Below are 20,937 nucleotides of genomic sequence, written 5' to 3' on the forward strand. Positions count from 1 at the left end.
AAGCAGTAACGATGGCTGGTATGCTACGGAAACATTCCCCTGGAGACCAGCAATGGGGCTGGATGACCAACTCGATGACATGGAAAACCTGCACTATGCTATCCCCAAAAGCAGTGTGAACATCGTGGGCCTAAAATCTCCTGAGGCATGATTTGTATCAGAAAGAAGGCGTAGGTACTTTCTCAACCATGACACTTAGCAAGGAGAAGGGACAAGAACAGACGTCCAGGGAACCCCAGCACACCTGCAGGATGAACCGCTGCTTATATATATACTCCTGGTCCCTGACTGGCCTCCGAGAACCAACATACATGTTGAACTGGGAGATCCTGTTCTTCAATTCTTCATATAATTCAGCCACCTGAGAAAAACACATGGAAATATGATGTCTCAAAGTACTTACGCTACTCAGAATAATGAAAACACTGAAAAGTAAGTGTACGATGCAGAAAACATATATCTATGGGATTAAACACTGCATTTATTTATTTTTTTTTTTTAAGATTTTACTTATTTATCTGACAGAGAGAGACACACACAGCGAGAGAGGGAACACAAGCAGGGGGAGCAGCAGAGGGAGAGGGAGAAGCAGGCTTCCCGTGGAGCAGGGAGCCCGATGCGGGACTCCATCCCAGGACCCTGGGATCATGACCTGAGCCAAAGGCAGACCCTAACGACTGAGCCCCCCAGGCGCCCCTAAACACTACATTTATTAAGAGTCACCTTATTAAAGACAAATGAATAAGAAGATAAATAAGAAATGGAAAGTATGTTCAATACAACACTAACAGAATATACCAGGACACAGAACCATACGTCCTTTACGATCCTTGTAAGTGCACAAGCGCGCGCACGCACGCACACACACACACACACACACACAACCACTACAAACATGCACCTACAATGCCTCTGGGCATCGCAAAGCAAGTAACCAGAACCATATCCTCTGCTTTAAGTCCTTTACACACCTCAAAACCTCCACATGGATGTGTACTGCTTCTGTGATTAAAAACAAGATGAGAACAGGGGCGCCTGGATGGCAGTCGGTTAAGTGTCCGACTCTTGATTTTGGCTCAGGTCATGGTCTCAGGGTCGTGAGATGGAGCCCCGCATCAGGCTCCACGCTCAGCTCAGAGTCTGCTTAAGATTCTTCCTCTCCCTCTGCCCCTCCCCACTCGCTCTCTCTCACACAAATAAAATCTTAAAAAAAAAAAAAAAAAAGCTGAGAACAGGGTTGCTGGAGGGACGTGGGTGAGGGATGGGCACTTGTTGGGATGAGCACCAGGTGCTGTATTAAGTGATGAATCACTGAATTCTACTCCTGAAACCAGTATTACCCTATATGTTAACTAACTAGAATTTAAATAAAATTAAAAAAAAAAAAAACCCAAGCTCAAGTGACCAATGGTTCAAAAGCTGCTCTGAACAAATCACCCCATTGCAATAAAAACCATTTCACACAAAACATCAAAGTACACACACATGAGGATACACAACCCCAAATACCTATAAATTGTTCATAAATTAATTTACCACAAAATTATCTCAATAAACTAAAAAGGTAAAAAAAAAAAATACAAACCACAGGTGTGAACATTAACTGGAAAACAACTAAAAAGAACTGGAAAGACAGAAAAACTTAAAAGCCATGACCTGTGAGGAGGTGGGAAAAGCTTGGAACATGGAAGAGCCAAGCCCACCACCCACGTCAGCCTATGTACTTCCATGTTCCTGAAACCTTTCTTAAGGCTGCTGTCACATAGGACTTCTCTAGTTAAAGATCAGTTTAAAAGTATGCAAGTCAATTTTTCTGACCAAAATGCAATAAAATCTGAAATGAACCACAAAGCAAGATATCTAAAAATATTTCTAGGGCACCTGGGTGGCTCAGTAGGTTAAGCATCTACCTTCAGCTCAGTCAGGATCCCGGGGTCCTGGGATCGAGTCCCACATCGGGCTCCTTGCTCTGCGGGGAGCCTGCTTCTCCCTCTCCTCCCCACTTGTGCTCTCTCTCACTATCTCTCTCTCTCTCAAATAAATAAAATCTTAAAAAAAAAATTTTTTTTTTTTTGGCCACAATGGGATGTGGCCAAATTGTGCACAAGAAAATACACAGCTTTAAATGCTTTTAACTAGAAAAACTGGAAATATTAATGGAGTAAATATTCATCTCAGGAAAACTAAAAACCTAAACCAAGAAACAAAGAACTAAATTAACAGAAAAAAGCAAAAATCAATTAAATCCTCCACCTTTCCCCTTCCCCAAAAAAAACCTACAGGAAGACCGACAAAGCAAATCAAGAGTAAGTCCTCTGAAAGTCAAAGAGGCTAAGCATGCACCAACTGCATAGTGAAGGGTTAAGCCAGCAGGCCTGGGCTGTCCACACCTGCACATTCCAAAGCCAGGCTTGGTTCCTGGGACACGGCCTCTCAGCCCTTGGAACATCCTGCCGCAGCAGAGTGTCCTGTCTGCCTGAGGCCTTGGAGCTGACCAGCAGCTGGTGGCAGCAACAGGATTTAGGGTGGAGGCACTGTGCCCCGCAGTACCAGCATGAGCTCTGCAGGGGCGAACAACTAAGTAAGTAGGGTCAGCTCTGCGGGCACCCCATAACCAGCCTCGAGGAAAACCCTGGATACCAAGGCCCAAGTGAGCCTCTTCGGTTGGCAATACCTCACGCCTGCTGTCATCCATGGTGGCTGGCAGAGCTGGCTGTGCCCGCAAGCCCGCAGGAAAGCCAACGGAAGAAGCCTTGCACCTGGGTCGTCTGGACCTCTCCCCATGTACCTTTCACCTTTGCTAATTTTAACCTGCATCCCTTAGCTCTAATAAACTATAGCCATGAGTAGAATAGCTTTTCTGAGATCTGTGAGTCTTTCTAGCCAATCACTGAGCCAGAGGGTGGTTTGGGGACCTCCTGAACACACAAACCTAATCAAGAATCTGAGAGGGCACAAGTACACAATATTCAGAATGAGAAAATGATGTTATCATTTTTGGAATTATAAGAATACAACAACAGTATGAGTTAAATACATATATTTAATCGTACATACAGGTTGTATGTGTGTACTCTATACTTAAACATAAATATTCATAAATTACATACCACAGAAAGTGCATCCTGAACACGTACCACGAACACAGACCCCACTGGAGGCGGAGGGCTCACCACCACACTGCGCACGCACCACAGGCACCTCACAAACACCCACAGAACTCACGACTCACCTCTCTGATTCTCTTGATTTGAATGTAATTTAACCGCCCCCAGTCAAGTTCATCCTTTAAGTAAAGGCACAATGTTAATGAACAAATTAGAGTGAATTTGGCTACCATAATACATCTATGTCATCCAAAATTGTAAGTCAAAAAGAACACGTACACCAACCAGAGAAAAACCATGGCTGACTCTTTAAAAGGAAGTTTTAACCTTAACGTAAGTAGCTCTTCTAAGGATACCTCTAGAGTTGGCAAATTTAAGCTCACAAACCCATCAACAGTCTTTTGAACCTAATCAGTTTAGAAGGGGAACAAAACCGGACCAAAAAGGGAAAAAAAAAAAAAGGAGGTCTACATATTGAATTCTTTTAAGCCTATTCTCTAAAACTGAGCTGACAAACAGCAAAAGGAAAGGCTCCGGAGTTGCTGGTTGTGCACGGTGCCCCAAGGCACACACATCAAGGACCAGCACTGACAGCTGGGGCGGCTCCTGACCCTGCGCAGGATCATGCGCACGTGGAGGCGGAAGGCCAGCCACACAGCAGGGCTCGGCCGCAGACCCCCAGAGCTGAGAGCTGCCCCTGCGAGGGACCACTGCCAGCAAAGACAGGCTCTTTGCCCCACGACTGTCTGCTCACTGTTACAGCCTGCCGCCCTCTGAGGACAGGCCACAGTGACCTCAGCGCAGGCATGGCGCTCTCCTGTGTCACCTGCGGTGATCAGGCCAAGAGAGAAGCCTCGGGGAGTCTCCCTGGGTCCCTCACCACCGGCCACAAACGGAAGAACCAACCTTTGGATGCCGCAGCTCTCCTCTCTCTCTGCAAGTCTGCCACATCTAAAAGTAAAGGACCCAGTCTCAAAAACACTTTATTAGCTAATTAAAAAACTTTAAAGTCTCATTTCAACACATTTTGACCACAGAAAACACAAATTTAATTTTTTCCAATCAATTTCATAAAATTGGACTCCCTCCCCCATTTACTTCTTCCAACATGGTCTGTTTCATGTTGGACATCAACAAGCCATGATCATGTTGCTTCCGGCAGAGACAGGGTTATGGTAGGAAAATGTAACAATCCACAGTAGTTGCTTTCCCCCACCCGCACAGAGAAAACTTACTTTAAAAGCCTCAACAAGTGCAATACAGTCACTCCTACTATTGCCAGAGAAATTCACTTTGTTCCTAGAAACGGATAACAAAGTGTCATGCGATACCATTAAAACAAAGTGACTTTTAAAACTATGAATATTACGTACCTGTATCCATCAAGATGCTGCCTAAAAGGCATTGCAAAAAAGTTCTTCAAAGAAAGACCTGCCGCTAACAACAGAAAAACAAAGATGAGGTGAGATCATTAGAGTGGATTTCCACACCCCTTCTGGCAGATTTCCATGTGCTCATACTTACCTATAATAAGACATTCGTCTAGACATCCAAATACGTGTCCGAGGACTATGAGTTTACCAAGCTGTTGATTAACAGGAAGCTGGGCTAAAACTCTTCCTAAGAAGGTCAGTTCACCATCATGAGGGTTCTCATCTTCTCTCTGCCCACTCACTGCAAGTGCCCCAACCTTTACAAAATAAATTAACCCTGTTAGCAAGCACTGACTTCTTCTTGCACTTTTTTCCCTTAAGGCAGAGGGTCTAAACAGGAAATGAAGACCAAATTCTGGTGATAAAGATTATTCTAAAAGACATCTAAATTGACTGACGAAAAATTGATGCTACCAAAAAAGATTCTTTTAATTTGCTTTTAGGAACTTAGAATACATTTTATTATTTTTTAAAAAGGTGACACCACAAGGTAACACTCAAGATCCGCCCACAAAGGTCTATTTCACTCGCAATTTAACAAATATGGCATGCACCATATGAAACCAAAGGCCTAATAACTACCACATCACAGTGGTCGCTCACAATGCAAAGTATTAAACTGTCTATGGGGACAAACTTCCTTAACTTGACAAAGGGTATTTCATAGAAACCAATACAGGAATCAGAATAAAGTCAAATGTCAGAGCACCCCCAACTTCGAGGGCCAGAAGCAGAACATCTACAGCCCCACGAAGTGGCACGCAGGCCAAGGCCGGGGCTGCAAGCAGCAAGAGCACAGCGCGAGCAGGGTGAGGAATCCAAGGATCCAAGGAGGCAAAGCAGTTTCCCGCAAGGGAAGGAGACAGCTAGAGGATGGGTGGAGACAGATCTGCACGGAGACAGCGAAGTGCGGAGACAGCCAAGGAGCTGATGGGCACCACAGGCAGATGCCTCAGGGAGAGCTGTCCCCAAATCCCTGTGCATCAGCCGACAACAGTGCCCTTTGGACACTTGTCCCGCACAGCCTTTGAAGAAGAAATGTGCCAACACCATTTGGCGTTAATTACTTTAACATGTGCAGAAAGGTATATTTAAGAATAACCGTTCAGGGGCGCCTGGGTGGCTCAGATGGTTAAGCGTCTGCCTTCGGCTCAGGTCATGATCCCAGGGTCCTGGGATCGAGTCCCGCATCGGGCTCCCGGCTCAGCGGGGAGCCTGCTTCTCCCTCTGACCCTCTCCCCTCTCATGCTGTTTCTCTCTCGCTCGCTCTCTAAAAAATAAATAAAATCTTAAAAAAAAAAAAAAAAGAATAACCGTTCAATATCGTCATACGCATCTCTTCTCCCAGCACCCCCCGGGGGAGCCAGCACACAGCAGGCAGGAGGGAGGGGGAGCCGTGCAAAGCTAAGAGCCTCAGCAGCACAACTAACAAAACTGGAGTAAACAACAGGTATGGAATCTACAATCAACAATGAGGCATTGCACATGCCTTCTCAAGCAAATGCTGATTATTCATGACAATCAAAATTCTTTAAAGATATCCACAATACGAAACTTCTAAAATTTACCCAACAAAATCTTAGCTTTTCCCAACACCGACGTACATCAGACAGACGTACCTCCTTTAGTAGAAGGATGGTTCGTTCAATGTCACTCAGACTAGGCGGAGAAAGGGCGGTTGCCAGCAAAGCTCTCGGTTCACCCATGTCCAGCAATTTCACTTTCAATATTGTGCTTCCTAACGGACAACGCTGAAAAGAGCAGAAATTTAGGAATAATAAAATAACGAAATAATTAACCTACCCACATGACTAGTACTTCAGACACAGAGCAGAAGAGAGGAGGAGAGAAACAGAAAAACAGAAGATGGAGAGAGAGAGGGCAAGAGGAGGAGAAAGAGCAGGAGAGAGACAAGAAGAGGAGACAGAGACGGGGGAGGTAGGGGAGGGGGGAGAGACATGGAGAGGAGGGGGAGAGACACAGATGGGGGAGGGAGAAGAGGGAGGAGAGGGAAGAGAGAGAGATGGGGGAAGAAGCAGGGATAGAGAAGGAAGAGAAAGATGAAGCAGAGAAGGAAGAAGAGAGGAGAGGAGAGACAGAGAAGAGGAAGCAAGCAGCCAAGCCCACGTTCACGAGCTGTAAAGCGGCTATGGAGCCCAAAGACATGAGGAACCACTCCTCCCATGAGAGACTGAACATGCATGTGAAGTCCTAGCAGAGTGCCTGGTCCTTAGTAAATGGCAAGCTAGCACTGTGATTAAAGACTAGTTTGGTCAGATAATTTTTCTGGAATCAAAATTATAGAACACCTAAGATTATATTACTTAGATGATTCAGTAAAACTCTGTCTGTAAAAAATAAACTTTGAAAATGACCAAAGAGTGGGCACCTGAGTGGCTCAGTTGGTTAAGCGTCTGCCTTCAGCTCAGGTCATGATCCTGGAGTCCCGGGATCGAGTCCCACAGCAGGCTCCCTGCTCAGCAGGGAGTCTGCTTCTTCCTCTGACCCTCCCCTTCTCATGCTCTCTCTGTGTCTCTTTCTCTCTCAAATAAATAAATAAAATCTTTAAAAAAAAAAAAAGAAAAGAAAAAAGAAAATGACCAAAGAGTATTACCAGCATCTCCGGAACGACGTGGTCAGAGATGGAGCTGTCCCAGAAATCCCTGTGGATGAGTCTGTAACAATACCCTTTAGATACTCGCCCCGCACGGCCTGCAAAGGGGAAGCATCCAAACATCATTTGACACTAATCACTTTAATGTTAGCATAAGTATTTAAGAATAATCACTAAATATTAAGGAAAACCTTTATCTTCTACCAGACCAGGTCAGTAAACACTTTAGAGTAAATTACTGTCAGAAGTCCCCTTATACAGGCAGATTAAGCACTGACTTGTACTCAGTGATCCACAGAATAAAATCCAATGTGTATTTCTAAAGAAACCAATGTTGGCCCCGATATGCAATGGAAATCAAAACATTTTAAAGACACTTCCTGCAAATGCAAAGCTCATACTAATAAAAAACACAAAAGCATAAAGTTGGCTGGAGCAGGTGCAGCTCCCCCAGTGAGGTGGCTGTAGTATGCGTAGGCTTTTCCCGCGGCCATCTGTCCTCATACCTGCGCAAAGGCGCCGTCAGGACAGCTGCTTCACACGAAATGAGGGATCACACGCACACAGCTCAGAGCCAGGCCTGGCCCTCACACGCCACCATATAAATGACTCTTCTCTTGCCATTGTATTGCTTGTAGAGTAAAAACTCCTTTACCCAAAACATGATAAAATCTCCGAAGGAGAGAGAATGGGGCAAGGGGGAAGGGTGTCCTTAATAAGTACCCAGCTTTACAAAATGGGGCAGCCTGGGGAGGTGCTTTCCTTCCCCACATGTGGAGTAAGGAAAGATGGAGGGGCCGTGTGGATTCCCTCCCCCCAGCCCCACTGTCTTCCCCCGGTAGACCCCCTCCCCACTAGGAGGTCGAGTGGGGAGTCCAGACTTCAGCACTACCATCACCCCACCCCACACCTCCCTGCACATGACAGGACTGTCTAAGTAGAAAACTCCAAGGTAATGACCAAAAACAAAGCAAAAACAACTCCCAGAACCAATTAGTGAATTTGGCGAAGTCACAGAAGATTGACACACGGAAGTCAATGACATTTCTATATACCACTAATGAACATGTAAAAACCGAAATTAAAAATGCATTGCTGGGCACCTGGGTGGCTCAGTCGGTTCAGCATCTATCACTGGAGCCCCGCATCCATCGGGCTCCCTGCTCAGCGGGCAGTCTGCTTCTCCCTCTCCCTTTGCCTCTCTCCCTGCTTGTGCTCTCTCTCTAATAAATAAAATCTTTAAAAAAAAAAAAAAAAGGCAATGCCATTTACAATCACTCTAAGTAAAATTAAATACTCAGGATCTTTATGCTGGAAACAACACAATTAATTTGATTAAAGAAATCAAAGAAGACCTAAATAAATAGACACACACACACTGTGTGTTCAGGGACGGGAAGACTCAACATAAGAAATACACCCATTCTCCACAAACTGACCGACAGATTTAACACAATTCCTATCAAAATCACAAGATTATTTTTCTGATGACCTAGACAAGCTCCTTCTAAAATCTGTATGGGAGGACAAAGTAGAAGAAGTCCAACAGTTTTCAAAGTAAAGAATAAAGCAGGGATAATCAGTCTGTTTTAGGTGCAGTCTCACTATAACCAGTGCGCCGCTGGTGAAGGGAGAGCCGCGCATGCCAGTGTCCAACAGGGTGACTCCAGGCCCCCAGAGAGAGCCCCACACAAATGTGCCCCAGGGACACATCACCAGGTGCAGAAGCCACTTGGTGGGGAAAATTATATGGTGCTGAAACAACCGGACACCACAAAGAAATGAACCTCATCCCAAACCTCATAAAAGTAATTACAAAAAGTAATTCAAATGGGTCGCGGCCATAAATACAGAACATACAGCTAGAAGACTCTGAAAAGAAAACCCAGGAGAAACACCTTTGCGAGCCAGGGCGAGGTGAAGTGTTCCTACATGTGACCCCAAACGATCCATGAAAGGAAAATCAGGGGCGCCTGGGTGGCTCAGTCATTAAGCGTCTGCCTTCGGCTCAGGTCAAGATCCCAGGGTCCTGGGATCGAGCCCCGCATCGGGCTCCCTGCTCCGCGGGAAGCCTCCTTCTCCCCCTCCCTCTGCCCCTGCTTGTGTTCCCTCTCTTGCGGTCATTTTATTTATAAATAAAATCTTTAAAAAAAAAAGAAAAGAAAAGAAAGGAAAGGAAAATCAGATACACTGGACCTCAGCCAAATTTAAAACTTTTCTCTTTGAAAGACCCTGTGAAGAGTTTGAAGAGACAAAGGACAGAAGGGAATGGGAGAAACGTGTGTGAACCACGCACGTAACAGCTCACAAAGCACAGGTACGGCAGGTGCACAGAGAACTCACAGCCACCCCGCACACAGTCCCACCACAAAATGGGCAAAGACACAGACAGACGTTGTGCTGCAGAGAGACGGATGGCGAAGCAGCACAGGACGAGCCGCTCACCTCAGCCGTCCCAATCTCAAGGAGGCGTTACTACACACCTTTAGAATGGCCACAGATGGGGTGCCTGGGTGGCTCAGTCGTCAAGCGTCTGCCTTCAGCTCAGGTCATGATCCCAGGGTCCTGGGATCGAGCCCTGCGTCGGGCTCCCTGCTCGGCGGGAAGCCCGCTTCTCCCTCTCCCACTCCCCCTGTGTTCCCTCTCTTACTGTCTCTCTCTGTCAAATAAATAAAAATCTTAAAAAAAAAAAATGTTGGGGCGCCTGGGTGGCTCAGTTGGTTAAGCGACTGCCTTAGGCTCAGGTCATGATCCTGGAGTCCCGGGATTGAGCCCCACATCCGGCTCCCCACTCAGTGGGGAGTCTGCTTCTCCCTCTGACCCTCCTCCCTCTCATGCTCTCTGTCTCTCATTGTCTCTCTCGCAAATAAATAAAATCTTAAAAAAAAAAAAAAAAGTTAAAAAAAAACTAAAAAAACAAGAATGGCCACAGCCACAAACAGCGCTCCCACGGCAGGCTGGCCACGACGGGAGCACACCGTGGAGCACGCCATCACGCACACGGCGGGTGGGAACGGGAAATGGCATGGCAGCCACGGCCACAGGTGCGGTAGTATGTCATAAAACTCACCACGTGTGCCCCGTGTCCCCCAGTAATTGCACTCCTGGGCTTTTACCCCAGAGAAGTGAGAACTGATGTCCACGCAAAGCCTGCACCTCCCCACCCACAGCGGCCTCATCTGTAATCGCCCAGAACCAGAGACACTCCAATGTCCTCCCACGGGTGAACGGCACGATGAGATCCAGCAGCAAGAGGGACTCCTGATACGTGCAGCAACTGGGTGGGTCTTCAGGAGGTTATGGTGAGCAAAGCAAGCCCATCTCAAAAGCTACCTGCCGCCTGACTCCCTGGGTACAGTGGCCTGGCCACGACAAGACAATGAACGAGAGACCGCGGTTGGCAGAGAGCAGCGGGGATGTGACCACCAGAGGTGGCCCCGGGCCTTTCCTTCCAGGCAGCGGAACACGGCTGTGTGGTGGTGCTGACACGGTCTACACGCGACTTGGTCCAAGTGCACAGAACACACACCGGAGCGCGCATCCACGTGAGCCTTGTACCGACATCAACCGCCTGACTCCGGCTGGGAGAGCTCCCTGATAACAAGCTGCGAGACGCTGGGGCAAGCGTTCAAGGGACTCTATGACTATTTCTGCAACTTCTTGTAGGAGAAAAAATTTTTATCACAGAAATTCTGAACATACAGAAAAATAGACAAAAGCTAAAACTCCTATAATCCCAAGACTTCCACCTGAAGATAATCACTTTGACATTTTTGTGTATTTATTTCTAGTCATTTTTTCTGAGCATGGGTTTTTGTTTGGGGTACAGTTCCGGGTGGGGAGGTATGTAACTCAACATCGGGTTTTTCCCACCATGCCCAGTGAGAAGCTGCTTCTGCCCAGACTGGAGTGGCCGCTCCATCATTCGGTCTCGCTCCAGCTCCGGGCAAGCCGTCCCAGGGGAGGCAGCAGAGACGCATGTTTAGGACACGGACCTAAGTGAGTGAGGGTGTTAACTGTGTCCTAGCTCGCAGGGTGGGCACAAGTTCCCATCAAACTCTCAGAATCATGCCCGGCACACCACCAGCACTCAATGAACGTTCCTCGACTCTATTTGTGATGCAGCAGCTTTACTGCCCAGCAGGTGTTTTGGAATGGCCCTTCCCCCATCCTCCCACAAAGTCCTCTAATAAAACACAGGCCACCTCGGTCCATGCCAAGAACTCTGTCCCCTGGGGCCCGAGCCCCACAGGTGACAGCAGCAACCTGCCCAGGTACGTCACAGCTGCGGCTCCACTGTGGTCAAAGCCTCCCACCCTCGACAGGCGCCGCCGGACCCTCAACTCCCCAGTGATACAACACGCGCACATCGCAGCAGGTGCTGAACCCTTGTGACACCAGGTTAGGAAAAATGCCCCTAGAAGGATCAGAACTTGGAGAGAAGTCAGAGGAAGGATTACCAGAAATTACTTAAAAACTATCAAAAATTAACTGGGTCTCCATAACCATTCCACAGACACTTTTTGAACTCACTGCCAAAAAAAAAAAAAAAGGTAGTGTTGAGATGAGCAGATGCTTGTCTGTTACATACAAAAATTGTCACCTAATTCTATGGATGAGAGGAGAACCACAGATTTAAAAGAAGAGTCCGATGATGTAAGTTATTGTTGCTTAAAACTTAGAACTGGTTCCAGTAAAGAAAGTATCAGCATAAGAGTAAAAATACAAAAGCCAAAATTTAAGACACTTGAATGTGCCAATTCACTACTGTGCTGGAACAGTGCCTTACCTTTTCTCTGATTACAACTGGTTTTAGAGGCCCAACTCAATCGCAGACTCTGATAATTCGTATCTTCATCACAAACCAGAGTTCTAGTCAAACAAAAATCTATAACTGTCATTTAAAAAAAGGAATGTAAACACAATGCTAACAAGGAATAACTGTGTAATAATCACAATGCATAGTGATAAAACAGTATGATACATGCAGTCTTTAGAATCAGTGCACATACAGAAGCCTCTGGAAATGCACGGGCCACTCCTTACTGCCCAGGTGCACGTTCTTTCTTCTAAGGACTAGGAAAGCCCTGTGGACCCAACATGCCATGCCATAGGAAGAGCCCGTCTGGACTGCACCCACAAGAGCATGGTCAGAGGGACACACCACAGCAGTGCTGGACTGCGGGGGCTCAAATCCGGGGCGGAGGGCAAGCTGCTCAGCTTCTCGGGGCTTCAGTGTCCTCATCTGTGAGACCCAACTGACAGAAGTCCCTCCAAGTCCCCTGTGGACAGATCCTCCCTGCCCTGACTGTAGAAAGGGGCCAGGCTGGCAGGCAGGGTGCTGTCTTCTCCCCGCCCCCTCACACGCTGAGCCTGAAGGAGCAGCACGTATCCTCCCCCACCCCTCCCTGCCACTGCCCTCCCGGAAAACCTCTGCCTCCTTCACTTCACCACCCCCCTCCTTCCTGGCTCCCCAGTCCTCACACCCTCCAACACCTCTCCCACCAGAATTTCTGGTGATTTCCATGCCCAGCAAACAATGCCGGAGGCACCCGGGCTCCCAGGTGCATGAACTCCCTCCCATCATCCTGTCCTCCACCCTCCAGCAGCTCCTACCCAGGGCCGCACCTGACACGGGGGTTACAGTGACAGCAAGTGCCCCCTCCCAACCAGAATTATCCTTCCTCTCCCTGCCTCCAGGCCTACCCAGCAATCCTTACTCCCTGCGGATGGCCCCGCGATCTGTCCATCTTATGACCTGTTAGCTGTCCCTCCATCTGCTGCCTCCTGTCCTCCCCTCCCTGCTGACCAAACCTCAGCTCCACTCCCTGAAGGTATTCTGAACTCTGCGCCCTCCCATGCTGACCTGCTGGTCTGACCGACCGCAGCCTGCGCAGACTGCCACTCCCCACCTCCCCTGTGCAGTCCCCCGGAGCCAGAGAAGGACAATCCCATCAGGCCAGCAGATGGACTGCCCCCTTTCTATTCCTGGCCACGAGGCTCACGGGGCCCTTAGGGGACACGGCCCCTGGTCCATCAATCCCCCTCCCGGACTCTTTAGGGTCCTCTCAAACCTCTATGGCTCCCCCGATCTCACTGAGGACTAAGGGCCGAGCTTCTGGCTCACCAGGGGAAAGCAGAGGCGGCAGAGGGACTCGTGAGCTCCCTCGGGCACCCGCCCTCACACTCCAGGCTTTCCCTGCGAGCAAAGTTAAACCGCCCTCATGCTCACAGAGGCCGAGCACCCACGCGATGCCCTGTCGCATCCCCTCTGCCCTTCACAAGGATGAGGCCACGGCAACCAGGCCCTCTCTCCTGCATCGTCCTCTGTACGTTTCCCGTCCCCCAGGGAAAGTGCTGCTGGCTGTCCCACTGCTACTAGAAATGTGTTCTCTTGGCTCCAGCTGCCCTTCAGCTACGGCCCTATTTCTCTGCAGAATGCCTCAGGAGTGCTGACTTTACTGCCTCCAGTGCCTCTCTCCTCCCATCCCTCTGTCACCTCCAGCAAAACTGCTTCGGTCAAGGTCACCAATGACGTCCATGTTGCTAAATCCATAGCCAATTTCTAGTCTTCTTCAAACTTAACCAATCATCAGCATGACATGCTCGTCCACCCATCTTCCTCAAAACACTTTCCGATTTGGTTTCTAGGACTTTGCTGGCAGCCCCCCTGCAGCTCCTCATTACTGCCCACCTTTAAATACCAGATGCCTTCCCCATGTGCACCCACTGGGGAGCGCGGCCACCCACGGCCCTCTGGTCTCCAGGCTACACAGCCAACTGCTCCTGGACACGCAGCAGCTGTCCCCACCCTACAGCTCTGTGTCTCCCACAGCCCGCATCAGATCGCCCAGCACACCTCTCCAGAACTGGCCGCTCTTATGTTCCTCCCAACAAATCCCACTGCAAACCACACTAGTCGTACCCTGCTCCCTCAGCCCCCCACTCCCCTCTGCCCCACTGTAGTCTGTCCCTGAATGAACTGTAGGCAATGTCACCCCTTCATCCCTACTCTCAAAACTCTCTCTCACCAGCAAAACCCGAAGTCTTCACATGCCCTAGAAGGCCTTGAATGACCTGGTACCCCACCCCTTTACCTCCCTGACCTCTCCCTCCAACCACTTCCTTCCCGTTCACCTGGGGCAGCTCCCCGGCCTCCCTGCTGTTCCCTGCACTTGCCTTACAGATTTTGCACACTCTGCTGCTCCTACAAACACTCTTCCCAAAGCCTCCACCCCTTCCCCGGCCACTCCATCAGCTGCCCTTCCCCACTACTCCCTGGCCCCTCCACTTCTTCCTCTTATACACACCATCATTTCACATACTACATGTCTCTATTTGTCTTTCAATTACCCACCCTGAAGGTATGTGATAACAAAGACTCCTGCCTCTTTACTATTCCTCCAGCACCTAGAATCATCCTTGGCACAGAGACAAGACACTGTCATTCCCCAAGTTTACGTGTTTATCTGTCCAGCCACACTGTCCCTTTCCTTCTCCTCAAACCCGTTCCCTAAGCCCAAACCACGTCTTCCCATAGCTCATTCCTCACTCAATTCAAGTGTTGTTCAAATACCACTTCTTTAGCGAGGTGTTGCCATATCACCCTGTCTAAAAGATCGTTTTTCCCAATAACTGTAACCCTCTGTCTGATGTACCTTCCTACACAGCATTGAACCCTCCCTGAAATGATACCTATTTTTGCCTGCTGACTGTCTGTCTCTCCCACCAGAACACAGAGCACAGCCACCATGAGACAGGGCTTTGGCTTATTCATCACTGTTCCCCCAGCATCGAGAACAGTGTCTGGCACTGTGAGGCTTCAAAGCATGCATCAATGAGCTTAGAAAGCAAAGTAATCAAGAACAGATACAGAGAATACCAAATTATAAGTAGCTTCCCTCTGAGGTGACATGGTACCCCACTAAGCTACCCTGAGTGACAGAGACCAGCCAAGCTCCTGCCCACACCCCCTCCCTCCAGCCGCAGAACTGCACCTATGACAGCCCCAGGCCCTCCTGTCCACAAGGGCCTCAAAATGCCCCCAAAGGAGGAAGGAGAGGTGAACTACAAGTACAGAGAAACTGTATGAGCCTACTTTTCTAAATTCTCCCTTCCAAACAGTGGAAGAGATGGGGAGGAGGAGAAAGACGAATTTCTGGGGGGCAGATAGGCCTACAAATACTACAGTTTATGTTGTAGGGAAAACAGAGAGCCGTCTTACCGTATTTGACATCTGGAACAGTGACGGAGCTCTCTGCGATGTTGGTGGACAGGATAATCTAGCAAACATCAAAAACAAAGCATCTGACATTCTTACTGTGTAAAAAAAAAACAAAAAAACTCAAACTCAAAAATCATTTAAAAGCTTTTTAATATAAATACTGGACTCCAATTTTAAAATTAACAGTTTTCCTGTTTTCTACAAGATACAACTGCTCAAGGGTCCAGCAGGAGGGTGGGGGGACTTGGCGCAGGGTGGGCTCCCCAGCTCTGCCCTACACCAGGGTGGGGCGATGGGCCAGTTACTTACCTCATGGTTCTCATACACACCATGCACATGATAGTGACGATGCCCGCCCCAGCAGGGTTGTTCTGAAGATCACAGGAGTTAACAAGGGTAAAGTGCTTAGAATTGTTGCTGGCATGAACTGAGGGTTCAACAAATAGTACCTATTTCCTTGCACTGCTCGCACCCAGGCACCGCGCCAGGCACCGTGCCACTACCGTAATGTTAGTCCAGACACACACTCCTACAACTCACCTTCCTAACCGTCTGCATTCCAACAATCAAAGTCTCAGAGAAGTGATCTGCTCAAAGCCACACAACGACAGGTGACAGGGACCCACACCATCTCTCTGTCCAGGTCCACATGCATGGTCTTAACTGCTACCCCTCTTCCTGGTATCATCCCTCACACACAGAGCCCGCCAACACAGCAGGTGATTTACAACAAAAGGCAAGGAGCCAGGCAAAGATAGCCATCCCAGACCTCAGACATGGGACTTCAGGGGTGCGGACCACCCCGAGGCAAAAAAAGCACAACCAAGCTAACACAGACGAAGTGACTGCATTGGGACACCATGCAAGGTCCCGGCTACCCTAGAGTCAGAACATCTGTACTGGAAGCAAGGGGGCTGAATCGTGCGTGCAACATTCCTGACCATCTCAGGCAGCTCGAGAAGGGTTGTGCTAAGACACTCCTGTGGTCCACACATAACCCGAGAGTAAAGAAATCCTCTTTAAATAGGACTGAGAATGTGGGTTCTAAACAAAGTTGCCAGAGCAGTTCTGTGGATGCCAGAACAGTCCCACAGTTTGAGAAATGCCAACAAGTAAAAGACATCAAAATCCACTAGCAACAATGCCCAGAAGCTGAGAAATTTAAAGATGTTAGCAACTGACTTACAAAATAAAAGACAAAATTAAACAACGTACCTGGCTCATCCGGCAATTATTTGCTCAGGGAGTAAACACTAGCTAAGAATATAGGATACAAGTAAGCTGGAATATTAGCATTCTCCGCTGGTAGAGTCTCTAAGAAAAATGTACCTGAAGTGGTTGCAACTTGCCTCCCAGGTTCCTACCTTTCTGTACCCAGGAACTGGACTTAAAAACACATTATTCTGTTCTTCTAGAGTCACACTTGAATGTAGTGGATAAACCTGTAACCTAGGGAACAGATTAATGAAATAAAATGTCCATAAAGAGTAGATGTATGTGAGAACACACAAAAAGACTAACTGTTCACGGAGGTGATCAGAATTATTTAAGGCAGAAACAGTATAATAGTATATCAGTAAAAACAAAGCTGCATCATTTGAAACACACCTTTTGTGAACCATGTTTGTGAGAAGTTCATGCATATAGTTTATTTCACCCAGACCTGGGGAAGAAAAAGAAGTAGAGGGGGGGGAGAAAAGATGTATTTATTACTAAAACAAACAAACAACAACAAAACTTTAAATTAAAATGACATCTTTTTCAAAAAAGGCCCTACCAATTCATTTTATTTGACTTTGTTATCCTCTTTGCCCAATTATATCATAATTACAAATAAAAATGTACAATGACACTGACCACTAGTAACTCAAAAATATGGGGAAAAACCCATATTCTTCCAGTCTTTTCCTTTTAACAACAGTGACTGCCTGCAAGTGTGGCCATGTGAACAATTTTACATTTTTATTTCCCACTGACTTTTCCAAATTTCCTACGATGAACATCCAACATTTCACAACCAAAAAAAAAAATAGTTTTTAAAAAGTCTTGGTCACAGAGATATGCTAAATTATTTTCATTAGGTTTAAGAAATGTCTGTGGATACGTAAAACTTTCACGTGCTTTTCCATCACCCTGAAGTATCAACCCTATAATGGGTTGAACTGTGTCCCCCAAAGAGATGTTCAAGTCCTAGCCCCAGTACCTGAGAACATGATTTTATTTGCAAACAGTATCACTGCAGACATAATGAGCTAAGGTGAGATCATACTGGAGAAGACAGGCCCTTACTCCAATACAAATGGTGTTCCCTTCAGGGGGAGGGAGAGGGACAGACAGAGGGCATGCACGCTATGTTAACAAGGGGGGCAGAGACAGGAGGGACGCCAAGAATGGATGGAAGGTGGCCGCCAGAAGCTGGCAGAGGCAAGGGAGGACTCTACCCAGAGCCCCAGAGGGAGCAGGGCCCTACCAACACCTTGATTTTGGACTCCTGGTCTCCAGAACAGTGAGAGAATAAATCTGTGGTTTGAAGATGTACAGCTTAGCCCCTTAGCACAGCAGCCCTACAAAACTAGCACAGAACCATTCCCAAAAGATCAAAATGAAATAAATATATATCAAACCTGCATTCACATAAACACAGAACAGAAAGACAACAAAATAAGCTGTAAAATATCATTTGTTAATATTTTCTGCAGAAAATGTTTAGCACTTAAAAGGTATTCACCTCGCTTTTAGGTATTCTTAAGCTCATACCACTGTGGCTCTGCTCTGGTCATACATTTTCTAAATATGCTGTTATGTGCACAGCAGTCTTTGACAAATATTTATTGGGGTAAATACAGCTCCACCCCACTGCCAGCTAATGGTGTTTCCTGGGTACAAAACTAATCCAAAGGAGCCTAAGCAAAACATGATCAAAGTTGTACACTCAAATGCTACACCCCAAAATTAAGTATAAGTTACTTTTATTCAGGCTTTTTGTTCTCCAAATCTACCAGCACAAACATTCATACGCCCTCTATATTACCTTCCGACAACAAAAAAATATATTATTGTCATAATATTTCACTAAACGATACCACTTGATTAAAAAAATCAAAAACATTATTTTGAAAAAGTACAATTTAACATAAATTAATCTTTTCAGATATCTGAAGGGCCAATTTTCCCAAATACTAAGAAAGGGATGCCAGGCCCCTCCCGAGGACCCTTGCGGGGTCACAGGAACAACACTGTCACCGAGAGAGCTCTAAGTGTACGCTGGTGGCCATTACCTCACATTATAACCAGCTACATGAAAGAGCAAATTTAACAGAGCCAATTATTTTATTGAAAATTTTGAAGGGGTAAGACTGCCTTCAAAAAATTAAACTCTCGTGATCAATCACTTTAGCAATACTCAGGTTACAGTAAGAGATCAAACTGCAAATCACACTTGTTCAGGTTCTCGGGGTCCAAAAAACGACTAAACTGACACGGCGAGTACCATTTCCCACAACATGGGCTAGACGCAAACACAGCCTCCATCCAGGACATTGTAATTCCAGGTCACAGGTATGACGCTCACCTGGCAAAAACACCAACACGCTGCTCCGCTCCAACACAAACTGGGCACCCGACCAGGTCTTGCTCCTGTTACAAACGTGAAGTGCACAAACGTTAATCCAGGTGAGCGCAGCCACTGCTGTTCCAGAATCCTAAAGTCCAGGCTTCTGATTGCAAAAATCTCTTAGAGACCATCCACTATAATGTTCCTTTTTTTTTTAAAGGTCTTTTTTTTTTTTTTAAAGATTTATTTATTTGAGAGAGTGAGAATGAGAGAGAGAGAGAGAGAGAGTGAGAGAGAGTACATGACGGGGGGAGGGTTAGAGGGAGAAGCAGGCTCCTTGCTGAGCAGGGAGCCCGATGCGGGACTCAATCCAGGGACTCCAGGATCATGACCTGAGCCGAAAGCAGTCGCTTAACCAACTGAGCCACCCAGGCGCCCCACAATGTTCCTTTTTGTACCTAAGAAAACAAAGAGGCCCCAGGGCATGGCCCCACAATCACTAAGGGGCCCCAAGCCCCTCAACTCCCACTGTTGTCTCCTATAAAAACTCATTACCTGGGGCGCCTGGGTGGTTCAGTCGGTTGGGCGGCTGCCTTCGGCTCAGGTCATGATCCCAGCGTCCTGGGATCGAGTCCCGCATCGGGCTCCCTGCTCAGTGGGGAGCCTGCTTCTCCCTCTCCCTCTGCCTGCCTCTCTGCCTACTTGTACTCTCTCTCTGTCAAATAAATAAATAAAAATCTTTAAAAAAAAAAAAAAAAAAAAAACTCATTACCTGCCAAACTTTCCCTTGAAATTTAGCTACTGTAATCCAGAATCTCAAAATGCAAAACTTTTAAAAATAACTTGTATACAAGTAAAACTTAAACTCAAACCACCAGCTTGCCTTCCCACTCCCATCAAAATATTTCCTTTGTGTGAAATCAGAACTTTCACCCTCCGCATCCTGTGAGCTCTCCTCAAGCAGGCGGGTAAGGCAGTAACAAGACAGGTAAGGTCCCTGCTCTTTGGAGCTCACATTCTAGCTCGTGAGACAGACAAGAGACAGACAAGCAAATCAGGTGCCTCGGGTTGAGCAACGAGAGGGTTGGCAGGAACAGACGGGGGCCCGGAGCCTCTGTGTTGCGGTGCCCAGCTCACCCCCACAACTTTTCTCCTCCTCTGCAGTTACTGTTCCCAGACACAGCCTGGACTGTTGCTGCTTGGCTCCTCCAAGAAATGATAAAGACTAGAGTGAAAACTAATAAAATAGAGAAAGTAAAACAACGGAGAAAAATCAACAAAAGCCAAACCTGGGTCTTAGAAAAAAAAAAAAATCAATGAAAAGGACAAATCTTTACCCAGTTTAACCAAGAGGAAAAGAGAGAAGATTCAAAATACTAGATAGAATCAGAAATGAGAGGACATTACTATTCACTTTACAGAAATAAGAAAGATTATAGAGGAATATTATGGACAATTGTACACCCAAGTGGATAGTTGACATGAAATGACAGATTCCTAAAAAGACACAAACTACTGAAACTGACCCAAGAAAAAAAACAATCTGAATAGACCTACAACAAAGAAAAGAGCCGCTTCCACTGTGGGTGCTCTCCTGCTTTCTAGTTCTGTCAAAATAAATAAAATCTTTTTTAAAAATGATTTTCAAGGGTGCCTGAGGCCCTTGGGGCACCTGAATAGCTCAGTTAAGTGTCTGCCTTCAGCTCAGGTCATGATCCCAGGGTCCTGGGACTGAGTCCCGCATTGGGCTCCCTGCTCAGCGGGGAGTCTGCTTCTCTGCCCCTCCCATGGCTGGTGTTCTCTCTCTCTCTTGCTTGAACACACACACTCTCTCTCTCTTTTTCAAATAAATAAATAAAATCTTTAAAAAAAAAAAAGAATAAACATTGCTAAAATATCTATGCTACCCAGAGCAATCTATACCTTCAATGCCATCCCGATCAAAATTCCAATGACATTTTTCAAAGTGCTGGAACAAACAATCCTAAAATTTGTATGGAATCAGA

General features: G+C 46.9%; 1 protein-coding gene across 1 annotated transcript in view; it reads right to left on the bottom strand.

Moving 5' to 3' along the window:
• Positions 1 to 20,937, bottom strand: part of TDRD9 (tudor domain containing 9) — a 115,314-nt gene that overhangs the window by 37,822 nt on the left and 56,555 nt on the right. The window contains exons 10-22 of the mRNA XM_021679715.1: positions 18,950 to 19,014; positions 16,987 to 17,041; positions 16,743 to 16,827; positions 15,379 to 15,436; positions 11,944 to 12,048; positions 7,155 to 7,252; positions 6,160 to 6,291; positions 4,632 to 4,797; positions 4,481 to 4,544; positions 4,343 to 4,406; positions 4,014 to 4,058; positions 3,233 to 3,286; positions 245 to 361 (exon numbers count right to left, since the gene is read on the bottom strand). Coding sequence (XP_021535390.1) covers positions 245 to 361; positions 3,233 to 3,286; positions 4,014 to 4,058; positions 4,343 to 4,406; positions 4,481 to 4,544; positions 4,632 to 4,797; positions 6,160 to 6,291; positions 7,155 to 7,252; positions 11,944 to 12,048; positions 15,379 to 15,436; positions 16,743 to 16,827; positions 16,987 to 17,041; positions 18,950 to 19,014 — 1,108 coding nt within the window. The remainder of the gene's footprint in view (positions 1 to 244; positions 362 to 3,232; positions 3,287 to 4,013; positions 4,059 to 4,342; positions 4,407 to 4,480; positions 4,545 to 4,631; positions 4,798 to 6,159; positions 6,292 to 7,154; positions 7,253 to 11,943; positions 12,049 to 15,378; positions 15,437 to 16,742; positions 16,828 to 16,986; positions 17,042 to 18,949; positions 19,015 to 20,937) is intronic.

This window comes from Neomonachus schauinslandi, chromosome 9, assembly GCF_002201575.2.
Source record: "Neomonachus schauinslandi chromosome 9, ASM220157v2, whole genome shotgun sequence".
Taxonomy (NCBI): Eukaryota; Metazoa; Chordata; class Mammalia; order Carnivora; family Phocidae; genus Neomonachus; species Neomonachus schauinslandi.